Source organism: Theropithecus gelada, chromosome 7b, assembly GCF_003255815.1.
Source record: "Theropithecus gelada isolate Dixy chromosome 7b, Tgel_1.0, whole genome shotgun sequence".
NCBI classification, from domain to species: Eukaryota; Metazoa; Chordata; class Mammalia; order Primates; family Cercopithecidae; genus Theropithecus; species Theropithecus gelada.
The window spans coordinates 64,798,586-64,820,506 of record NC_037675.1 but is presented as its reverse complement, the minus strand read 5'-3'; the positions used below and the strand labels follow the sequence as shown (position 1 = coordinate 64,820,506).

General features: G+C 38.7%; 1 protein-coding gene across 4 annotated transcripts in view; it reads left to right on the top strand.

Moving 5' to 3' along the window:
- Positions 1-21,921, top strand: part of PPP2R5E (protein phosphatase 2 regulatory subunit B'epsilon) — a 174,586-nt gene that overhangs the window by 71,424 nt on the left and 81,241 nt on the right. For all 4 annotated transcript variants that reach the window (XM_025391834.1, XM_025391836.1, XM_025391833.1 and 1 more), the window contains one exon: positions 19,035-19,231. In XM_025391834.1, coding sequence (XP_025247619.1) covers positions 19,035-19,231 — 197 coding nt within the window. The remainder of the gene's footprint in view (positions 1-19,034; positions 19,232-21,921) is intronic.

Genomic DNA, 21,921 nt, shown 5'->3' with positions numbered 1-21,921 from the left:
TTCCAGTCTTTTTCTCCTTTGGAGTTACCTCACATTCCATTGTTGCCACTACAGTTCATGAACTTCCTTGACTAACTTCTCTGTCTGATTATTTCATTTTTACCGACAGTATCATCATTCTCCCAACCTGGAAACATTAGTAATCTTTGACTGTCTTTCTTTTCTGTTATATCTAATGTAATTTTAAAAATCCCTTTGTTTCTTACCTTCTGGTATCTTAGTCTTCTTTTTTTTCTCTTCTTCCACGGCCATCAGCTTCGTATAAGCCCTCATAACTCTTCATGCTTGGTTTGATGACATTGTTTTTGGCTAATTTGATTGCCTCCCATCAACCACCCCCCCCCCAACCCTTCTCATTATGTTTGCTCCTGTCCAACATTTCTGTGTGGTCAGCCACATGAAACCCAGGTTACCCTGCAGTTTGTAAAGTCCTTGCTGGCCAGGTATGTCCTCATTCCTCCCTCTCGTTTCCCACTCTTTCTAGTCACCTGTCTTCTATGCCCTAGACATGCGGCTCTTATAATTTCTTCCGTAATGTGCTCACTCTCACCTCCATGCTGTTCTTGCCTAAAATATCTTCTACCTTTCCTTTGTTTATTCCTTGTTTTATTCATGCTTCTTTTTGGTCCCATCACTAGCTGAAAGCAGTTCAACCTAACTGACTTTCTTCTTGACCTTAGGCTGTGCTGGTGATAATACAGGTTTGAACTCTCAGTTAGACTCCAAATCGTATGCGAGTTCAACAAATGTCAGGTGTTCAGAACAAAATGAAACGACCAAACCTCTGTGTCATTACATTTTCCTGAACAGTAAATGAAATCCAAACAAAGAAGGTTGAAGTCTTAAAGTAAGCCAGCTTTAGTGCAAAGGAGAAGGCTGGAAGGTTAGAGAAGGCTTCGAATCATCTTTTGAGAGACTTAACACTAATGTGAAGGGGTTCTTTATTTTATTTTATTTTTTGAGACGGAAATTCACTCTTGTCGCCCAGGCTGGAGTGCAATGGTGTGATCTCAGCTCACTGCAACGTCCGCCTCCTGGATTCAACCAATTCTCTTGCCTCAGCCTCCCGAGTAGCTGGGATTACAGGTGCCCGTCACCATGCCTGACTGATTTTTGTAGTTTTAGTAGAGATGGGGTTTCACCATGTTGGCCAGGTTGGTCTCGAACATCTGACCTCAGGTGATCCACCTTCCTTGGCCTCCCACAATGCTGGGATGACAGGCACGAGCCACTGTGCCCAGCCTGAGAGGGCTTTTAAATATTAACAGAAATAACAGGCCAACTGGAGAATCTTTCTAACCCTTGGTAGTTGCATTTTGCTTGGTGCAAAGAGGAGATAGATGACAGAATGCTTGTCTGCCTCAATCTATGTTAAGGAGTCTGTTAGGAAGATTAACCCTTCCAGATGGTCCTCCAGTGTGTGTTGTAGGTGTTAGATGAAAACAAAAATGATCAGTAGTGAGAAGCCAGCTCTCATTAGTCTTTAGCAGAGGTGGGATAGTGTACAGGTACCAGGTTGTGGAGGTCTGAAGCTCAGCAGGGCCCGCTTTCCAGCTGTGTGATGGTGGGCAAGTTATTAAATATCTTTGGGTCAATTTTTTATATGTAAAAATAAGGTTGGTAATACCTACCTCACAGCGTTGTAGAGAAGGTTAAAGGAGTTAATACATGTAAACCCCTTAGAACAGTGGCTGCCACAGAGTAAGTGCTTACTAAGTTTTTACTATTATGTATACATGATATGACTGGGAAAAGATGACTCATTCAAGATTTTCAGAAAGAACTATTTATTGTGAAACAGGAAATGGCTCTTTAGAATGTGTTATCTTTTTCTAATACTTGACCTGTCTTCAGTGACTCTTGTTTATTTTGGATTATTCATTCATTAATTAACAAGTATATTTTGACATTGTTTATAGTCAAGATCCTAAAAGAGTATACTGTCTGTAGGAGATCATGGTATTTTCAATAGAGGATAGATTCTGAAAAATTGTAAGAGTTGTATGAATGAGGTTCTTCTGGCCCATCTGGGTCTATGAACAATCTAGACATAAGACATCTGGTTTTATCAGAAATTTGAAACATACACATTTTTATGTGTACTCTCCATTCCCAAAGAGAGCCTGGTGCGTGTTTTTGCAGATTTATGTAATATGAGAGTTTCTGGAATCTAGATGAATGTCATTCAGAGTGGTCTCTCTTGAACTTGCCCCACTTGGTTTTTTTCAAAGAAGTGTTGTCATCTGCATGCTATGCTTGTCTTTGGACTTCAGGGTGGTGTAAGAAATGGCTCAGAAGCTATTGCTTGGTCACTTTTGTAATATCAGGGTGCATTAATGGTACAAGCAAGCGATGTGAATTGTCAAAATTTCAGAATTAGACATTTTCTCTTTTTATTAGGATGCTTTAATTTTTTTTTTTTTTTTGTAGAGACGGGGGTCTTTCTGTGTTGATCTTCCCACCTCAGCCTCCCAAAGTGCTGGGATTATAGGTGTGAGCCATTGTGCTCAGCCACTTTTTTTTTTTTTTTTTTTAAATCTGTTGATAAAGGCTTGCTTTATGATCCTGTGAAAGTAGATTAGATGTCAGTAGAATCTTCAGATAATTTGCTTGTTTTATGCTGGAAATTCCTATTAAAATTATGCAATTGGATGAAGCCATTTTGTTATTGTTACTATGAAGTGTTTTTTAATAATATAAATATGTTCTTCCTAGAGATAATCCCTTAACCCTTTAGCAGACAGGATAATCAACCACCACATTATCAGAGGGCAAGTCAGGTTTTTTTTTTTTTTTTAAAGTATGGAAAAGTTGTGAGTGCAGAGTGTGATTGTGGAATACTGTGTGCCTTGGGAGTTGGAAGTGGGCTATAAGTAGGGAGGTAGGAGGCCAGACGCAGGGGCTCACGCTTGTAATCCCAGCACTTTGGGAGGTCCAGGCGGCAGGATCCCTTGAGGCCAGCAGTTCAAGACCACTGTGGGTAACATAGTGAAACACTATGTTTACAAAAACTACAAAAATTAGCTAGGTGTGGTGGTGCATGCCTGTAGTCCCAGCCACTTGGGAGGCTGAAGTGGGAGGATTGCTTCAGCCAGTGAGGTTGAGGCTACAGTGTGCTGTGACTGTGCCACTGCACTCTGGCATGGGTGACAGAGTGAGACCTTGTCTCAAAAAAAGTAGGGGTGGTGGGGAGGTAGGAGATGAAGAGGACAAAAATTATTGTTTATTCTTTATAATCCTACTGCCACATTTGTCTGTCCAAATAAGTGGAGCGGAAGTATTTCATTTTGGTGTAAAATTATTCCTTCTGGTTCTTCGTAGTGAAGTTGTTTCTACACGTTAGCCATTGACCCAGAATAATAAAACTGAATATAATCCAGCCTCGGTTCTCTTATAGGTAAAATGGGAATATTAACATGTATTAGGCAGGATTTTTGTAATATTTTAATGAGAGGACATAATGAAGGACCTAAGCTGGAGATCCATTTCCTTGTCAGGTGCTTTATTCTTTTCTGTCTCTCAACTTGGTCCATGAGATTTAGATACTTTAATTGTATTTTTTGCTGTTATTAATATGTGCAAATCTTGCTTCCACCTGGACTGTGCTTTTTTTTGAGAGTAGATCCATTTGTTTTCATTCTTTACAATATATGCTCTTATAATATCTTCTTGTACCTTTTTTTGTAATGTAAAATGTTTTAACTTTTATATTTATCTATATGGTCATTTAATTAGGGTTTCTCTCCATTTGGTCTGTAAGCTTCATGAAGGCTAAGAACATGAAGTTTGGTTTTGCTTCATAATGTATATTTATAGCCTAGACTAGTGCATGGAATGTAAAAAGTCTTCTGTAAATATTTGTGGAATGAGTGAATGAATGATTGGGTTAAACGTGGTAGATTCTAAACAAATTCGTGTTGTGGGAAGGTTGAAATCACCTATCATATCCCTTCCAGACTTAGTCTGAACCCTTCTAGGAGGCAATTAAAAGTTTGCAAAATTTTAGTTAAGACCTTAGATCTCTAAATAACAGAGTGTGTGGGGAAAAGAAAGGTTTATAAATACTTTGAAGTGGTTTAGTATTTTATGTTATTTTAGTGGGGGGCTAATACTGTTTATTTTGAATATGTTGTAAAGAACTCTAAGTGTTAAGTTACTATTATTACTTTTAGTATGTATAAGTATTAATATTTGTGAGTATGATACTAATTTAAAATGTTGACTCCAAGGACAAAGCTGTCAAACATTGCTTGCTTATTTCCTTTGCACACTTAGCATAAACCTGATTATATAAGAGGAAGCCTTGATGTGTGAGACCCAAGTGTGTCCTTATTTTGGCAGTGCTCATCCAGATTGTTGCAGTCTTCATAAATTCTTGCTTCTCTGTCCCAAATGCTCTGTTTGTCATTCATTCTTCCATCCAAATGCTAACTCTCTTCACCCTTCAGTATTTTGACATGTTGCCGATGCATGTACTGACAGCTGACTCATTTCACCTATTGAGTCAGCATCTTACCTTTCCTCGAATCAAGTTACAACTTTATTTGAAGTTATTTCACTGGGTATTAGTAGGTCAAGCTCAATATTATTTTCTTCAAATATGCTTTACACAACCAGACATACCAAAAAGGGAGGGGAGATCTATATGTATCAACAATTTATATTGTTCATTTTTGAAAAACCACAAAAACCTGGCATTGTGTTTTACACAATGCCTAGAATATGGAAAATATTCAATAAACATTCTATGTCTCAAACACTTGAGCTATCACTGTGACAGAGCTACTGTTTCTAGGCTCATTTTGTAAAAGATACTAAAGCTCCAGTGGTGCTTTTTAACAACAACATTAATTGAGCAGCTAAAGTTTACTGACCACCAAATGTGTCCCAGATACTCTTCTATGTGTTTTTATTTTTATGTACTCACTTAATGCTTAAGTAAAGTCTGTGGGGTAGATGCTGTTATTATCCCCTCATTTATAGATGAGGAGACTAAGGGCCAGAGACTCACCTAAGCTTTCCCAGCTAGGAAATGGCAAAGCTGACCTTGGACTCCAGGCAGTCTAACTCTGTAGCCCATCGTCTTAGCTGTCACACTATACTGCCCAAAATTGCCCAGCTGGAGCCTGATTGGAACCCAGGTCCCCCGATTTCAAAGTCCGGGTGTGTGTGACCCTAAGGACAACCTCAATCATCTGGAAGAATGCAGAATGGGCTTACATTTTTCTTTCAAGTTCCCAATTATGCTGAAAGAAATTGAATTCATTTGACATCTTAAACATTTCTGTGATGTTTTTCCAGAATTATAACTGACAGACTTTTGAGATAGTGGACCTAGTTGCCGAGCTTAGTTTTAACTTTATTATACTTATTAAGGCCAACTCTTATTTCTCATATGTGATCTGGCTCCTTGAGTGGAAGATAGAGTTATATAATATGTTTTCTGAAAGGGAAAGTAATTTTCAGTATAATCTGAAGAGAAAATGTTTGTACTACCCCGTGGCACGTTTAGCTAAACTCTGGGTTGCAATATTAGACATAGAATGCTGAATTATATCAAGATTGAGAAAAAGACTGTGCTTAGAATTGCACTGTAGGCATGCATATCTTTAGGTTTCAGTGACTGTCTTACCCTTGGAGATGGATGTTTTGTGGCCAGGAAACCAGCAGCATAGAAGGAACATGTTGTAAATAGTGTTTTTTCTTTTTGTTGAGATGGAGTCTCGCTCTGTTGCCCAGGCTGGAGTGCAGTGGCCCGATCTCGGCTCACTGCAAACTCCACCTCCCGGTTCACGCCATTTTCCTGCCTCAGCTTCTGGAGTAGCTGGGACTACAGGCGCCCACCACCATGCCCGGCTAATTTTTTGTGGTTTTAGTAGAGAAGGGGCTTCACTGTGTTAGCCAAGTTGGTCTCAATCTCCTAACCTCGTGATCTGCCTGCCTCGGCCTCTCAAAGTGCTGGGATTACAGGCGTGAACCATCGCACCTGGCCAATAGTCTTTTTAAATACTTTTCTGTTCCGAAAGTGTTAAGCTGCCCAGACATGTTTGCTGTCCTTTTTAAACTCTCTGCATTACTATTCTCCAAGTTTTTATTTTGGAGTCATACACTCAAAACTGTACATAACCGTATACACACATACATGCATAAGTACACACTTGGAAGTTTCTCCGTCTTTATTGTTTTATGCTTGAATAATTTTGCTTTTATACACACTAGGAAATAAAGCTTTGAAATGGGTTTCATGTCTCTTGGCATGGTATTTCAGATTTGAATTTTGGTTTTCCTCAACTCTTTTATGTGGGCTTACATTTGTATTTAACTATAATAATTAAGTAGTGTCCTTTGTATGAAGCATGGGAGAGCTTCACAATTAGGGACTGTGTACTACATGCCTGTGTACTCCATGCCATCCTTGGATTTTACTGCTGAGATTATGACTTTAATTATAAATGTACACTCTGTATTACTCTTGGGATTAGAAGCTATTCCACTGTACTCAGTCCTGTGTCAATCTCAGGAGCTTAAGCTCTCATACTTTAAAACTCCCAACAGAGGTTCAAAAATAGCATCTCTAAGCTGGCATTGCAACATTGGATTAACTCTTGCTGTTGTTGTTTTTTGTTTTTTTTTTTTTTGTATTTTTAAAACTTTTTTTTAAGTTTCATGATGACTTTGATCAACTATAAATTATAAATTAACAGATAAGTGGACTGTTAAAATAGCTGCAGGTTCATTTTATTCTGAAATAATTGGCGTTGACATTAATCTTCAAAACAAATGGAAAGTAGATAGGCCATTTTATCCTTGAAATGCTTGAAGGTAGTGTCTTCTTTTATTGCCATTTTTTTTGGCCGGGTTTGGAAGAGGGGAGGTCAATTGAATGTTATGTGCTTGCTGAAAATCTTTAGTTCCATTAACTTATTTCCTTACCTTATAAGCATGGCATAAATAAAAAATAATCTTTTTTCTTGAAGATTTTTGTTTCTCATACTTCTGAACCTGACTGAAAATTGGGCTTCAGTGATGCTGACTCTCAGGCACATCCTGGAAGTTTGTTCCATAATTCCTTTTTATCAAATTATGCTTTTATGATTTGCTCCTTGTCTTAAAAGACAAGTGCAGAAGAGAAGACAAGTTATGGTTATTTCAGAGTTCTAAATAGACGGCCTTTGTTTAATTCAAGTTTGATATTACTAGAATAAAATTTTAACAAAAAAATTAATGTTTCTTTAAAAAAATTTTTTTTTGAAACGGGGTCTTATTGTGTCACCTAGGCTGTAGTGCAGTGGTGTGATCATGGCTCACTGCAACTTCTGCCTCCTGGGCTCAAGCCATCCTCCAACCTCAGCCTCCTAAGTAGCTGAGACTGCAGGCCTGGCTAATCTTTTGTTAGTTGTTTTTTTGTTTGTTTGTTTGTTTTTTTGGTAGAGATGGAGTTTTACCATGTTGCCCAGGTTGGTCTCGAACTCTTTGACTCAAGTGATCCTTCTGCCTCAGCCTTCCAAAGTGCTGGGATTACAGGCGTGAGCCACCATGCCCGGTTAAAAATTTAATGTTTCTAGAAACACTTCAGAATACATTTAAAAAATTTTTTAAAAATAATTTTGAAGATGTGCCAGAAATAGCAAATATAAGTATTTCTGCACAGAAGATAGTTTTAATAAGTTATGAAATAGGAAATCGATTCCATACAGTATTTATAGATACTTGATAAATATTTGTCAAATGAATGATGACTTTTTTGTGGAAAGCACTTTCCACCCTAGAAGTGATTTTTCGTTTAATCTTTACTCAACCCTGTGAAGTACATTTTCTTCTTCTTTTTTTTTTTTTGAGGCAGAGTCTCTGTCACCCAGGATGGAGTGCAGTGGCACAATTTCAGCTCACTGTAACCTCTGCCTCCCGGGTTTGAGTGATTCTCCTGCCTCAGCCTCCCAAGTAGTTGGGACTACAGGCACACGCCACCACGCCTGGCTATTTTATATTTTTAGTAAAGATGGGGTCTCACCATGTTGGCCAGGCTGGTCTCGAACTCCTGACCTCAGGTGATCTGCCTGCCTTGGCCTTCCAAAGTGCTGGGATTACAGGCGTGAGCCACTGCACCCAGCCAAAGTATATTTTCTTAATTTTACATGCAAGGAAACTAATGCTCAGAGAAGTAAGTGGCTCGTCCATTGTCAGTAAACAGGAAAAGTGTGATTCTAATTCAGAACCAGATTCCAGGCCAAAGTCTTCACCGTGTCTCACAAGACCCAGGATGATCTTCTGCAGCTGCTTGTCCTTTCTTCTGTCCTTTTCTTCCCCACTTTCCACTCCAGCTCCAGCCACATTCACTTCTTTGCTGATCGTCCGATTCACCAGCATGCGCCTTCTTCCTGCCAGAGTACCTTGCACTTGCCATTTCCCGCCTTGGACCCTCTTTCCCAGACAGCCTTGGCTGACTACCCCACTTCCTTCAAGTATTTGCTCAAATGTCATCTTCCAGGTGAACACTCTGTTTAACGTTGTACCCTTCAACCCCAGTGTGCCTAGTCCCCCTTGCCCTGCACACTATCATTCCCCATAGTATACACATTATACCATGTTTATTATTTTTAGTTTCTATTATTTGCCTCTTCCTGCTAGAATGTAAAGCTCAGGACTTTTGTCTCCTCTTCGTTATATTATCACAGTAGTCCCTGGCTGTTGGTGGGTGTTCAATGAATATTTGGTGAATCAGTGAATGATAGAGTGAGTGAATGAAGAGAGGAGCCCATGCCCTTTGCACTAGACCTTCCCATTTTTCATTTATAAAAGATAAATGACAAATTTTTCAGGTTATTTTGCTATAGAGGGCATTTCCAAATTATACTACTTAATGTTGTATACTCATCTTCATTTTGAAATTTTTTCCCTATTTTTCTCTTATCCTTGAATATAAACCATTCTGTTTATTTTAAAAAGTCAATTCCGAGTTTTAAATAAGTTGTTAAAAAAAATGAGAATTACCTTACTGGATATTAATAGGGGAACATAGTTCAGGGAACTGAGGAACTGTGCATTTTTTTTTTTTTTTAGTTAGGTTCTTTCAGATAAGCTGGCTTGTTTCATTCCTTATATTCATACATATTGGGTCATTAAAAACCATCTTGCCTGTAATCCCAGCACTTTGGGAGGCCGAAGTGGGCGGTCACGAGGCCAGGAGTTTGAGATCATCCTGGCCAACATGGTTAAACCCCGTCTCTACTAAAAGATACAAAAAATTAGCTGGGTGTGATGGCGCACGCCTGTAGTCCCAGCTACTCAGGAGACTGAGGCAGGAGAGTCTCTTGAACCCAGGAGGTGGAGGTTGCAGTGAGCAGAGATGGTGCCATTGCCTCTAGCCTGGGTGACAGGGAGAGACTCTGACTCAAAAAAAAAACAACAAAAAAACCGTCTAGTTTTTTTTTCCCCCCCGAGACAGAGTTTCGCTCTTGTTGTCCAGGCTGGAGTGCAATGGCGCCATCTTGGCTCACTGCAACCTTCGCCTCCCGGGTTCAAGCGATTCTCCTGCCTCAGCCTCCTGAGTAGATGAGATTACAGGCATGCGCCACCACACCCGGCTAATTTTGTATTTTTAGTAGAGATGGGGTTTTTTCATGTTGGTCAGGCTGGTCTTGAACTCCCGACTTCAGGTGATCTGCCCACCTCGGCCTCTCAAAGTGCTGGGATTACAGGCATGAGCCACCGTGCCTGGCCATAAAACCATCTTAGTTTTAAAATTTGCATTTCATGACTTGATATTATTAATATACTGGGAAATAATTTATTTTATTAAATGCATTATATCAAGCCTTTTCCTTTATTCTTTAGTCTAATTTTATTTCTAGAGGAATAAACTTATAATTTAAAAATGAAAACATGGGGAAATAAGATGCAATATGTAGAATTTACTTACTCAACTAACATTACGTACCTACTATATTCTAAAACGCCCGCTACGAACAGTTTATTAAAACGTGCAAGGCAGGTGTAGTGCTAGTTAAAAAAAAAGTTGCAGTATAATGTAGCAAGTGCTTGAATGGAGGTATGTGCAGTTTCATGGGAATTTTGTGTCAAGAGTTTTAAGGACTCACATGGCTGCTGTTCCTTCACAATTGCAGAACGTGTGATTTATCCTCTCAGCTTTTATGATGATCTAAATACAGTTGAAGGCCCGGAGTGGTGGCTCACACCTGTAATCCCAGCACTTTGGGAGGCCAAGGCGGGCGGATCACGAGGTCAAGAGATCGAGACCATCCTGGTTAGCACAGTGAAACTCCATCTCTACCAAAAATACAAAAAATTGCCTGGGCATGGTGGCTGGTGCCTGTAGTCCCAGCTACTCAGGAGGCTGAGGCAGGAGAATGGCGTGAACCCAGGAGGCAGAGCTTGCAGTGAGCCAAGATTGCGCCACTGCACTTCAGCCTGGGCAACAGAGTGAGATTCCGTCTAAAAAAAAAAAAAAAAAGGGCCGGGCGCGGTGGCTCAAGCCTGTAATCCCAGCACTTTGGGAGGCCGAGACGGGCGGATCACGAGGTCAGGAGATCGAGACCATCCTGGCTAACAGGGTGAAACCCCGTCTCTACTAAAAAATACAAAAAGCTAGCCGGGCGAGGTGGCGGGCGCCTGTAGTCCCAGCTACTCGGGAGGCTGAGGCAGGAGAATGGCGTGAACCCGGGAGGCGGAGCTTTCAGTGAGCTGAGATCCGGCCACTGCACTCCAGCCTGGGCGACAGAGCAAGACTCCGCCTCAAAAAAAAAAAAAAAAAGATACAGTTGAAATCAGTACTGTCATTACAGCTAGAATTCTGTTTTCTGTGTTTCTAGAAAAATGTTGGAACAAAGAAGTAATATGGCTCAGAGATCCCCAAATACAGGCCCTTGGAAAAGTTGTTGGCTGTACTGGGAAAGGTGAAAAATAAGGAGAGAGAGGAAGGTCAAGGGAGAGAATATACAACTCTATGTGTGTATGTGTGCACATGCATGTGTATATGTGTGTGTCTATGTATGAGGGATGATTGCCCACCCTCTTTTTTGTTTTTATTTATATCTTTTTGAGACACAGTCTCACTCTATTGTCTAGGGTGGAGTACAGTAGCACACTTAGGGCTCACTGCAGCCTGAGCTCAAGTGATCCTCCCACCCCAGCCTCCCAAGTACCTGGGACTACAGACACATGCCACCAAGCCCAGCATTTTTTTTTTTTTTTTGATTTTGTAGAGACAGGATCGCGCTGCGTTGCCTAGGCTAGTCTCAAACACCTGGCTTTTAAATGATCCTCCCACCTTGGCCTCCCAAAGTGCTGGAATTTTGTGTGGGAGCCAACGTGCCTAGCACCATCCCTCCTTTTTAAAGGAAGGATTGTCTTTTATTCTATGATTGTTCTTTCTCTTCTTTTGTTATTATAAAGGAGCTTTATTTTTATGAAATTATAGTGAAAATAAATAGTGGCTATGTTTTTAATGCCTTTACCTGAAGAAAAATGGACAAAATGCTTTTTTTTTTTTTTTTTTTGTAATTTTACTGGCACCTAACATCCTCAAAAGAGGGAACCACTGACATGCATACTGTAGAATACTGTATAATTCTTGCAGCTCTTTTTTAGTAAAGTCTATCAAGCTCCAGGAGTTCCTCATATTCAAAAGGCCTCGGTTCTTTTCCTCCTGGCATCACTGCCCTGGAAATAAGCCCTTAGGAAATGAATTAATAATAAAGACATTGACTTTGTCAGAACCTTTGGTGGCATCTGTCCTGTGGTGAGTTTGGTGGCAGGAAAATAATTAAACCTCTAATTAGGAGTTGATCAGTTTTAAAATATTGTTTCCTGTGTTGACAAGTTTCAGTAACCACCTTGGCATTAGAAGATAAAGCATGACGGATAACATGCAGCGTTGGAAACACTGTGTCATTTATCACTATGTGCATTTATCACTTTGTGTCATTTATCACTGTGTGCATGTGTGTATGTGTGCATGTGAGCATATTTTCTTTTTCTTCTGATTAGATCATAGTGTCAAAATAACATGAAAACCCTGAATCATGTAATTTTGCTGCTTGAAGCCATACTAGTCTGTACTAGTGGTGGTGACCTTTGGTTTTTATTTATAAATTGGAGAGCATATTGTTAGCTTTTGGGAAAGGGAAACTAGAGAGCTTCATGACACAATAATAATAAATACATGTTGATTGTCTAATTTGGGAAGAATAATTAATATGTTATTATCTAAAACTTAAACTTACCTGTATATACTTGTTCACTAGCTTAAGGCTGATTTTATACTGTTTCAAGTTTTAAAACATGTGAACATTTGTATTTAATAGAAAAGTTAACCAATTTATTTTTTTATTTTTTACTTTTATATTGCAACTTCTCTTAAATAACTAGTCGTAACAATGGAAGTGTATCTACAGCTCTAATGGGGGTTAGTTGCTGTTATTTAGTATGATCATCACCATTATCATCATCGTTATTGGGATGTTCCTTCCCTCCCCTGCAGTAAGACTACTGGAGCAGTAAGCTACTGGGGTTCAGATACTAGCTGCAGCCCTTCCTAGTGTGTGATGTTGGACAAATGACTTAGCCTTTCTGGGCATCAGTTTTCTCATTTGAAAAACTGGGATATTAATAGTGGCCACACCTAAGATATTCTGAGGATTAAAAGGGATAATGCATGTCAGGAGCTTAGTACAGTGCTTCATAGTAGTAAGTGTTCATGATTATTATTGTTTCTGTTCTTTTTACCTGGAAATTTCAGTCAGTACCCACACCTTGATCTCATCCTTTCATCCTTTTGACACTCTTCTATCTGTGCTAGTCACTCTATGACACATGTTTTGAACCTTTAAAAAATATGTGTGCTAATAATCAGCAAAGTGTTTTTCAAGCTTCCTGACAGATTGGCAAGATTTCTAAAAGCTACGAACTCCACATTCACCTAGTATAGCCAAGGCCAAGAAAGAACGCTTTCACTGTTGTAAATGTTTCCAGGGACCTTCCTTAGCTTGGAAACTAAAAGTTTTCACTGCTAGCTTTAAATAATGGAGAGAAAGAATTTCAAAGGAGGAGGGAGTGAAAGAAGGATTTTAGAGTGCTTACTTTAAAAACAGTGCTTTTTAACCGTAGCCACATATTGAAATCACGGGAGTCACTTTTATAAAATACAAATGCTTAGCAGATCATCAACAACAAACATCTTTGAACTCACTTCTTTTTACAATAATAAAGTAATTGGAATGGTCAAGTGTTTGATGCTTATTTTAGTTAACAGATTGGTTCTGGGTTAGTTTCTTATTTGCTTATGTGCATTGAAATATCCTGTGTAATCAACATGTTATATTTGGCTCCAGTTCATAGGACATGAAGTCTAAGTTTATTATTTGATTCATTTTAAAGGCTTATAGTTGTCTCCTCGTTTTGAGGAAATATTGTTGGTTATATCTGTGATTTACTGGTGTCAAAAGCAATTCCTATAATGGAAGCTTAATTCTACTAATAAAATAGGATTATTTTTAGGTTTCTTGAAATATGTGCTCCAAAAAGGTAGAGGTAAAATTGATGGCAATGATTTGGACAGACTACATGGGCAGGCAATTAGGCATTTTACCACATTTCTTAGTATACCTAGCTTCAGTCTATCATGGCTCAATCTACTTCATAATGTTTTATTTATGATAGTGTTTCAGTATTAAGCATCTCCTTAGAACTATGAGACACTGTTAGTTTTCTGTAAATATAGACTCATATGTCTTATGCAAGTAAAATTCTCAGTGATTTTGTTGAAGTTTATGGAGAGTTGCACGTGAAGGACAGAGAATACACGGATGAGGATTTGTACACCTTAAGAGAAAGTTCTGTGGGATTAGAGGCCATACTTACTATTCTTGTTGTGTGCTGGTCCTGTTATTTTTTGTGAAAGTTGGAGAAATAGAAGTAAAAGGGCCAAGTAATTAATACCTTAGGACATTTTCAGGTAAGAAGTATTGTTAATTTAGACGAATTTTATTTTAGATCTTTTGAATGGAAATATAAATATAATTTATAGATATTCATTGAATATTATAAATATTGTTCATTAGCTCAAGTAATGTTATAGTTTAGCTTCCAATGCAAACATATGAACGTTTTATAGAAATATTTGTTCACTCACATTTCCACATGCATTTCAGTAGTTTATGTGTAAATAATTTACCAGTCCACATTTTCTTTATTAACTTATTTTTTTAAAACAATTTACCTTATTTTTATGATATCATGGGTAATAGATATAATGATGTGGGCCTCCTTTATTTACTTGGCTGGCATATTTGCAAATGTGAATTTAACATTCTGATTTTTAACAACTTTTGTTGATTGGAGTCCCAGAGTATCAAACCCAGGAGATTGGGCACATATTTTATTTCTTCTACCTTTGTTACTTTTTGCTTTGCAAAGTGCTGAATGAGCTAGGCCTGAAGAAAATGTGGGGTGATATTGGATCCATGATTCTGTGCCCCAAACATTAGATAGGGTGGAATGATGGAAGCGGACTAGTGGGGAAGAATGAGCTGCTTCTGCAAATTGTAAACAACCCTCCCTTTAAATCATGATTAGGGTGAGGGGAGTGCCCCTCAGCAAGAGCTAAACTGTATGTAGATCCTGTTGACTTCTTTAGATACAAAGAGAATCTTTGTCTTAATCTGAGATTGCATCCTCACTTTATGTTGAATTTTATGTCCATTTTCCCATTACATGTAACACTCATAAATTTAAAAATTATTCAGAGGTAATGAACACCTTGGAGGTAGGAGTAGTCATTTTCTCCTGCTTATTGATGAAAATTGATAGGAGAATACTGGGAGACGGTGATATAAAGACATACGGGGAGAATGGCTACTGCTAAAAAGTAAAGAGAAGTACAGTGCAGTGAGAAATACAGTTTAGCTGGTCATTGCATTCTTTTCTTGGTGGAGAAACATATTCTGGAAACCAACTTAATTTTAAGAATTCTTCCAGAGCAGTGGAATCTGACCTTATGGGATCTTATCAAGCTGTGATAATGGGATCAATTATTCTCTCTTTTGAACACATACTAACCTTGGATGGAGGAGTCATTGTGCCAGTGACCTTCACAGTATTACATAATCGCTTATTGATTGCTCATTATTTATGGCTGTGCTTCTGTGGGATCCCTTTCCTGGGAGCAGGAATGGCCTCTGCTGGCCAGAGGTTTTCACTGGAAGATAGATGACGGAAGCATCCACTGCCTGGTCTGCTTTGGGATTCTAAGATGACCTTTAATTTTCCTAATTCACATTTATTTCTTAATGACTATAATTTGTTTTTTTCTTCAATCTTGACTTCTGAAGTTTTTAGATTTCCAGGTGACTTGGATTTTGGAGGTGGGTGGCTTTGACTTGTTAAAATCTAGTGTTACTCTATTGTGGTCAGAATTCTTGCCTTTATGATATCTTTTTGTTTTTTATGAGATTCTGTTTATGGCTTCTTAAGCAATCCTTTTAATAACTGTTTCTTTAAAAAGAATATTTGGATCTACTTCGGGGACTGCTTACATAGACACTAAACTTTTCTTATATAGTGGAAACCTTCTGCACTACTCAGAGATTGTTCCTTCTCTGATCTCTGGCCTGTCCTGCCTTCTCACATTCTACCTTTTCACACTCCCCTGCGACTAGGTAGATGAGGGAGGAGGTTGGGAGCAGTCTTAGCTATGTGGGACAGTCTGAGGCCCAGACGTTACAGGAAGAACCTCTTGTTTGGACTGGTCATCCTTCAACATGTACAAAACTTTCCTAAATTGTTACCATAAGGAAATTCCTCTTTAAGAACCCCCTTTTGGTTCATCTTGACTGTGTAAGTTTTTTAATTTAATGAAGGTAGGTCATTTTAGAAAGAATTTAGTCTATGATAAAGGACAAATCACAGCTTTTGCTCTATGTGTGAATCCTTGGGGCATGGGCTAGAGGGGAGATAGGGAAGGGGTTTAGCATGATACTTTATGAATGGGGAGTCATTTGTTAATTTTGTCTGCTTTCTTCCTCCTCTTCTCTCTTTGCACACATGCTGTGTTCTGGAATAGGGTGTTACTCTGGTCTTTCACTGTGTTTCAATGTTGCATTGCACAGTGGTGAAGGGTCCAGGCTCTGGAGCCAGTCCACTTGGGTTTGAATCCTGTCTCCACTGCTTATTAATGTGTAACTATGGGCAAATCACTGAATCTGTGTTTTGGTTTACTCATTTGTTAAATTAGAAATAGTACCTACTGCAGAAGGCCATTGAAGGGATTAAAGGAGATATAATATGTATAAGTGCTTAGACAAAGTGCCCAATACATGTACCCAGTATATTCAATAAATATGAGTTATTATCCTTATTCCACTGGACAGGTGGATAGCCTGCTTCACATTTGTCTATGACATTATATCAATTTGCACAAATAAAGGATAAATTTCAACTGCCTAACATTAAAAAGCAGGACTAAGTGTTAACTGCCTGAATTTTTTGAACTGATAAGTATGTGAATCTCTTGAGTACTATTGCAGTGACCACAAATATTAATTGTTATTGTCATTGCTTAAATGATGATGTACTTTTGGAGGAAAGGCTACATTTCATAGATGCTTTTATGATTTATATGTGCAGTGTTAAGGAGTTCTCCATGTAAATAGTCTGATTTTTAGACTTTATTAAAGTCACTGTATCAAAAATTGAATTAATTAAAATTTCCCTGAAGATTTTGAACTGTAATGAATGCTACATTAATAAGCTTTTTCTTGGCCAGGGCGGTAGCTCACGCCTGTAATCCTAACATTTTGGGAGGCCGAGGTGGGCAGATCACCTGAGGTCAGGAGTTCGAGACCAGCCTGGCCAACATGGCAAAACCCTGTCTCTACTAAAAATACAAAAATTAGCTGGGTGTGGTGGTGGGCGCCTGTAAGCCCAGCTACTCAGGAGGCTGAGACAGGAGAATTGCTTGAACCCTGGAGGCGGAGGTTGCAGTGAGCAACCACTGCACTGCAGCCTGGGTGACAGAACGAGACTTCATCTCAAAAAAACAAAAAAAAAACCAAAAGGTTTTTCTTGCCCCGTTTGCAGCGTCAGTATTCCCATTTGGTTGCCAGGTCTGGGGTCTGATTTCGATTTCAAAAAATTTTAGTAATTAACCGTGATGGTCCTGTGCATGATTTAGTCATTGGTTAAGGATATAGTCATGCTCATAAGCAGCCTTATTTCGTTTTTATGTATTTATTTTAAACGCCTAAAGCAGGTAGCACTTAGAGAGTTTGGTCTGACTAAATTTAGTTCTTATAGTCTAAGGCTAAATATTTTAAAACCGATTAAATGTTGGGGGGCATAGGATAAGACCTATATCATGACTGCAAGATACATTGTGCTTTTGGGGACCTAGGAGTGATGGGGGAAGGGAAACTCACAGGTTAATAATTTCTAAATTCACTACTGGTTTTTGCTGAGAGTAGCAGTGATGCTATACCTTCAAAAATATGGACTGCTTCTTGTTCTGTGATGTCTGGTAGAGAAAGCCTATGTATTTAGGTGTCCTATCTACTCTCATCTAGGTTTACTTAACTGGCAGTGTTTTGCGGGAATTGCCTGTGAGGTCCCGGGTAGCCATGCTGGCATTTGAGTTGTGGGGTGTAAGGCAGGGTAGAAGGTTGTAGAGAGGAGCCTGGTGGATCCTGGGAAAATGAGGCTGGCCCTCACTTTCTGCTGCTGGTGGCTTTAAGCGGGGTGCTGTATGCTGTTCCCCTCCTCCCCAGGGAGCAGGCAGCCCAAGCCAGGAGTCCATTGTAAAGCATTTACCAGAAGACTGGCCACTGAGGATGATTGCAAGTGACTACACACTGTTAAGGTCCTTCTTGATTAGTACAAAAGGAACATGGGAGTGTGGTTAGAGACCTGGGCACTTTGCCCAGCTCTGTAACCCATTCATAGTGGGACCTCAGTGATTGTCTCTATTTTGTGTGTGTGTGTGTGTGTGTGTGTGTGTGTGAAAAATGGAGAATAATGCCACCTGCTTCTTTCTAAGGATGTTCTGAGGATTAATGAGCTAATCACCTTGGATGAAGGCAGCAGAGCCTACCCTGGTTATAGTTTTCATTGCTTTTCCAGGGAAGCTCTGGTTTGGGGGAATAAAATATTGGAAAGAAGATAGGAGGGAATAGGCTGTCTACAGCTTAGTTGGTATATTTGAAGTCCAACTGTAGATCAGGCTCCTTTCTGGCTGGGGAATTTCAACTAACCTAAAATTTCTACATATTTTTTAGAAACAACACCAAGCCAAATGTCTGACCTGCTGTTTGTGGGAAAAGAGCAGATGTCCATTCTGGGAACATATTAATATAAGATGTTAGTGGTTTTCTCTCACAGTACAAGAAGATGGGTAAAAAGAGAATGTAGATTTATGTGGCATTTACTCTTATTTTCCTGTTACTGGTGTGCTCTTTTTGAGAGTTGGTATTGTTTCATTTTGTAGATTTTTCAGATTTCTTTCACAAAGAAACTTCATACAGATCAAGCCAAAACAAAACAAAAATATATAAACACACAACAATAGCTTTAAATACCAAGGATGTCAGCATGAAATTAAAATGAATCAACTGACATTTCTGCTTTGAAATTTTTTAGTAAAACTAATTTAAACCAACAGCGAAAGCTTTCTTGTAAGGGAAGGTTTGACCTTTTTCAGTGTTTTTAGATTTAAAGGTATTGACATTGGGGTGTTTTTGGTTAAAATTTGCTTCAACCTTGTAAAGTCTTTTGGGATTTTGGTCAATCCTTGGTTGTGGAATAGCAAATACAGTCAATTTTGTTGGTACAATGTAGTTTTCAAAGACAAGGTCACTGAAGTAGTAGATACGGTATCCCCTCCCAATCATGTGTAACTGTGAAAAAGAACACTGTTGTCATGTGAATTCTTATTTTTTTTGAGCTTGCCTTTGAAGTAACTTTCACAGAGAATTCCTGTTACCTGGAAATTGATGACAGACTTACACCATTTCCTTTTTTTTTCTTAGACGTTCCATCCTCAGAGCAGCCTGAACTGTTCCTAAAGAAACTTCAGCAGTGCTGTGTCATTTTTGACTTCATGGACACGCTATCTGATCTTAAAATGAAAGAATACAAGCGCTCCACTCTTAATGAACTGGTGGACTACATTACAATAAGCAGAGGCTGTTTGACAGAGCAGACTTACCCTGAAGTAGTTAGAATGGTGAGTTTCTTTTTTTCTCCGCGGACACTTTTAAGCATCTTCCATAGTGACTCACAGGTGTATATATTGCAAGAGTGAGGTCATTGGAGGTCAACTCCACAAATGAGAGCCAACCTTTGGAGAGCTAAGCAAAAGTAGTCGGCACAGTGCTAGAATCTGAAGAGCATGATTTCATGAGAACGAAATCCAGAACTTTCAACTACGAGAGTGCTGAAGCAATGAATTACTTCAACATATGAAGCCAAGATTGCCAGGGTATTATTGGATTTCTGGCTTTGGCAAAAGAAAAGACACAGGAAAATAACAAAAGTCTTAGATCCATGTTTGAAAAATATTCAAGCCTGTTGGATATCTTTTTTTTTTTTTTTTAAATCTTATTCATTGTGGTATATTAGAAATGGCTTTATGCTTAATAAAATTAAGCCTCTCTTGACTAACCCTTCTCTTTATAATCTCCTTGAAGTCAAGGTTGATACCTTTCATGACTTTTGAATAGTGTCATAGATTTTGTGTGGTCATTAGGAGTTACAAGAAAAAACATTATTAACATAATGTGAGTAATTACATTCTTATTGTGTGAACAATTATTTTAGTTTTTCAAAAGCTGAGCCAAAATGTGATTTTTCTGATAGATTTCTGTGGGAGAGTTGCCTTCCTTGGCATCCCAGAAGATCTTGGAGCTGGAGAGTGCATGCTATTTGGGGATGGGCTTTGCAGGATGGGGAGGCTGGTCTACTGACTGGTGAAATAGCCACAGAGATCCCTTAAGGTCGGTGCATCATTCAGGAGCCCATTGCAGGGTCTGGCACACTCTCTGTGTACTGCTGAACATCTGCCTGGCTTTTGTATTTAGTTCCTTATCATTTGTATTCAACCAATGCAGAAAAGAGACTTTTGTGATGGAGTAGATATGTTTAAAAATTATAGTTCAGATTTGCAAAGGGACTTGAATGATCTCAGCGTGAGAAACTGTGACTGATAATGTGAAGGTCATCTGAAAACGATGCCTAATATATTCCTCAGATCTATATCTGAATGTGTATTGGATTTGTTGTTAATTTACAGGAATGTAGCACTAGAATGTTTTGTAGGTTAAAGATGACCGTGTGGCTCTTGAGCAGTGCTTCTCAACCAGGTGTGATGTTTGCCTTACAGGGGACATTTGTCAATGTCTAGAGACATTTTTGGTAGTCACAACTAGATGTGGGAGGAGAGTACTACCAGCATCTAGTGGGAGAGGCCAGAGATACTGCTAAACATTTTACAATGTACAGAGTGGCTCCCACAGTAAAGAATTACCTGGCCCCAAATGTCACAAGTGCCACTGTTGAGAAACCTTGCTCTTGAGTTTGCATGCTATCTAAACCTCTTAATTTGATGCAGAGGATCTTCTCTAGTCTACCTGCCTTCTGCAGAGCACAGTGCCTGGTTTTAGCCTACCTGTATCATCAGCCAACAGAGGTATCGGTTATGACTTTCTTCTGTATCTTTCTATGGATAGTTCATGAATATATAAGTATATGCAAACATATGTATAAATATTTTTTGTAAGCACACAAATGGTGGCACACTACACATTTTCTGTACCTTGCTTTTTTCACTTAGCAATATATATTTCAGTACATATAAAGTTCCCATATTCTTTTTATAGCTGCATAATATTTATTATGTGAATGTACCATATTTAAGCAGTACTCTATGAATATTCTTATACACACATCAGTTTGCCTTTCTATGAGGACATCTGTATATTTATTTTTGAAAATTTAATTTTTTAAGAGCAGTTTTAGGTTCACAGCACAATTGAGAGGAAAGTACAGAGATTTCTCATATGTCCCTGTCCATACACAAGCACAGCCTCCCCCATTATCAACACCTCCCCCTAACTCCCACCAGAGTGGTACATTTGTTACAATTGATGATCCTACATTGACACATCATTATCACCCAGAGTTCGTAGTTCACGTTAGGGCTCATTCTTGGTGTTGGACATTCTATGAGTTTAGACAAATGTGTAATGATGTGTATCCACCATTATAGTACCCTACATACCATACATCACTGCCCTGAAAATCCTCTGTGCTCCACTTCTTCATCACCCACCACCTTCAACTCCCTAGCAACCACTGATCCTTTTACTGTCTCCATAATTTTGCTTTTTCCGGACTGTCATATAGTTGGAATCACACAGCATGTACTCTTTTCAGATGGGCTTCTTTTACTTAGTGATATGCACTTAAGGTTCCTTCATGTCTTTTCAAGACTTGATAGCTCATTTAGTTTAGTGTTGAATAACATTTTATTGGTTGAATGTACCATAGTTTATCCATTCACCTACTGAAGGACATTTTAGTTTCTTCCCAGTTTTGGCAATTATGAATAAAGCTAATATAAATATCTGTGTACAAGTTTTTTTATGAACATAAGATTTCAGCTCCTTCAGGTAAATACCAAGGAGTGTGATTGCTCTATGTATTGTGTGGTAAGAGTATGTTTAGTTTTTTTTAATTTGCATTTACTTTTATTACTTGTTATAGATAATGAGCACGTTTAGTTTTATAAGAAACTGCCAAACTGTCTTCCAGGGTAGTGGTACTATTTTGCATTCCTACCAGCAGTGAATGAGAATTTCTGCTGCTCCACATCCTCACCAACATTTGGTATTGATTTGATTTAAATAGCCTTTCTTT